Source organism: Sinocyclocheilus grahami, unplaced genomic scaffold (genome assembly GCF_001515645.1).
Source record: "Sinocyclocheilus grahami isolate Dianchi unplaced genomic scaffold, SAMN03320097.WGS_v1.1 scaffold2144.1, whole genome shotgun sequence".
Classification (NCBI taxonomy): Eukaryota; Metazoa; Chordata; class Actinopteri; order Cypriniformes; family Cyprinidae; genus Sinocyclocheilus; species Sinocyclocheilus grahami.
In genome coordinates this window covers 17,050-17,940 of record NW_015507323.1, presented here as the reverse complement: position 1 = coordinate 17,940, position 891 = coordinate 17,050, and the positions used below count along the sequence as shown (strand labels likewise).

The window sequence follows — 891 nt, the reverse complement described above, 5'->3', positions numbered from 1 at the left end:
GTTTTTGTGCGGCTCTTTATCACCGTGTGACTATTGCACCAGTGTGGTCACTCTGACAGAAGTAATGTCCTGCATCTTCAGGCCGGGCTCCACTGATGGTCAGAGTAAAGTCCGCTCCATGTCCACTGCCGGTGAATCTAGAAGGAGTTCCAGTGAATCGAATGGTGGCACCTTGTATAAGTAGTTTAGTAGCTCCTCCGGGTTCCCTGAAGTACCAAGCCATGTGGTTATTAAGATGCACCGGCCTGTTGGCTTTGCAGTTTAATTTAACTTCTTGTCCTGGTTGGGCTGCTGTTGCTAATGGTGTCTGAGTGATGACGACCTGTCCTCGGCACTCTAAAAGAGTCACATAAACCATGATATACCAAAGTATGACACGTGTTAATTTGTGCAATAGAGATCTAGTCTAATTATACAAACCCTGATAAAATACTACAAGCATCGAAATAAAAATGACGATGGAAGTCATTGTTGTTCTGTGATGACGATGATTCTGATCTGTGTTAAACTACAGGCCTATAAACACTTACAAAAGCACTGAAGCATGTGCTGCCAATGCAAAGTGGTGCTGTATATGTAAATGTTCAGTGTAATTAGAGCAGAAAAGTCCCATTTAGGAGCAATAACTCATAAATAACATCCAGCACTATTAGGAACGTATACAAACATACAGAATCGTATTTTTATGGGCAATCAAACTCAGTGGCTTTCGAAATATCACAGTAATAAATAACTAATAAAATCTGTCACTTAAGTGCATATACCATGCATCATCAGTCAGGTGTATGCTGGGTTTGCTCTTTTAATATCTTAATATTTTGGCGGTCTCCTCCCCCTTAGCAGGCAGTGTCAAGTGTCATATTACAAAATGTATTACGGTATTTTACAATC

The 891-nt window shown here is 40.6% G+C and overlaps 1 gene segment (V, D, J or C); it reads right to left on the bottom strand.

The window, feature by feature from the left end:
- Positions 1–19: 19 nt before the first annotated feature.
- LOC107574202 (Ig kappa chain V-III region NG9-like) lies at positions 20–469 on the bottom strand. The segment is given in 2 exon segments: positions 20–336; positions 421–469. Coding segments are annotated over 2 exon segments (366 nt in total).
- Between the last annotated feature and the right edge of the window lie 422 nt (positions 470–891).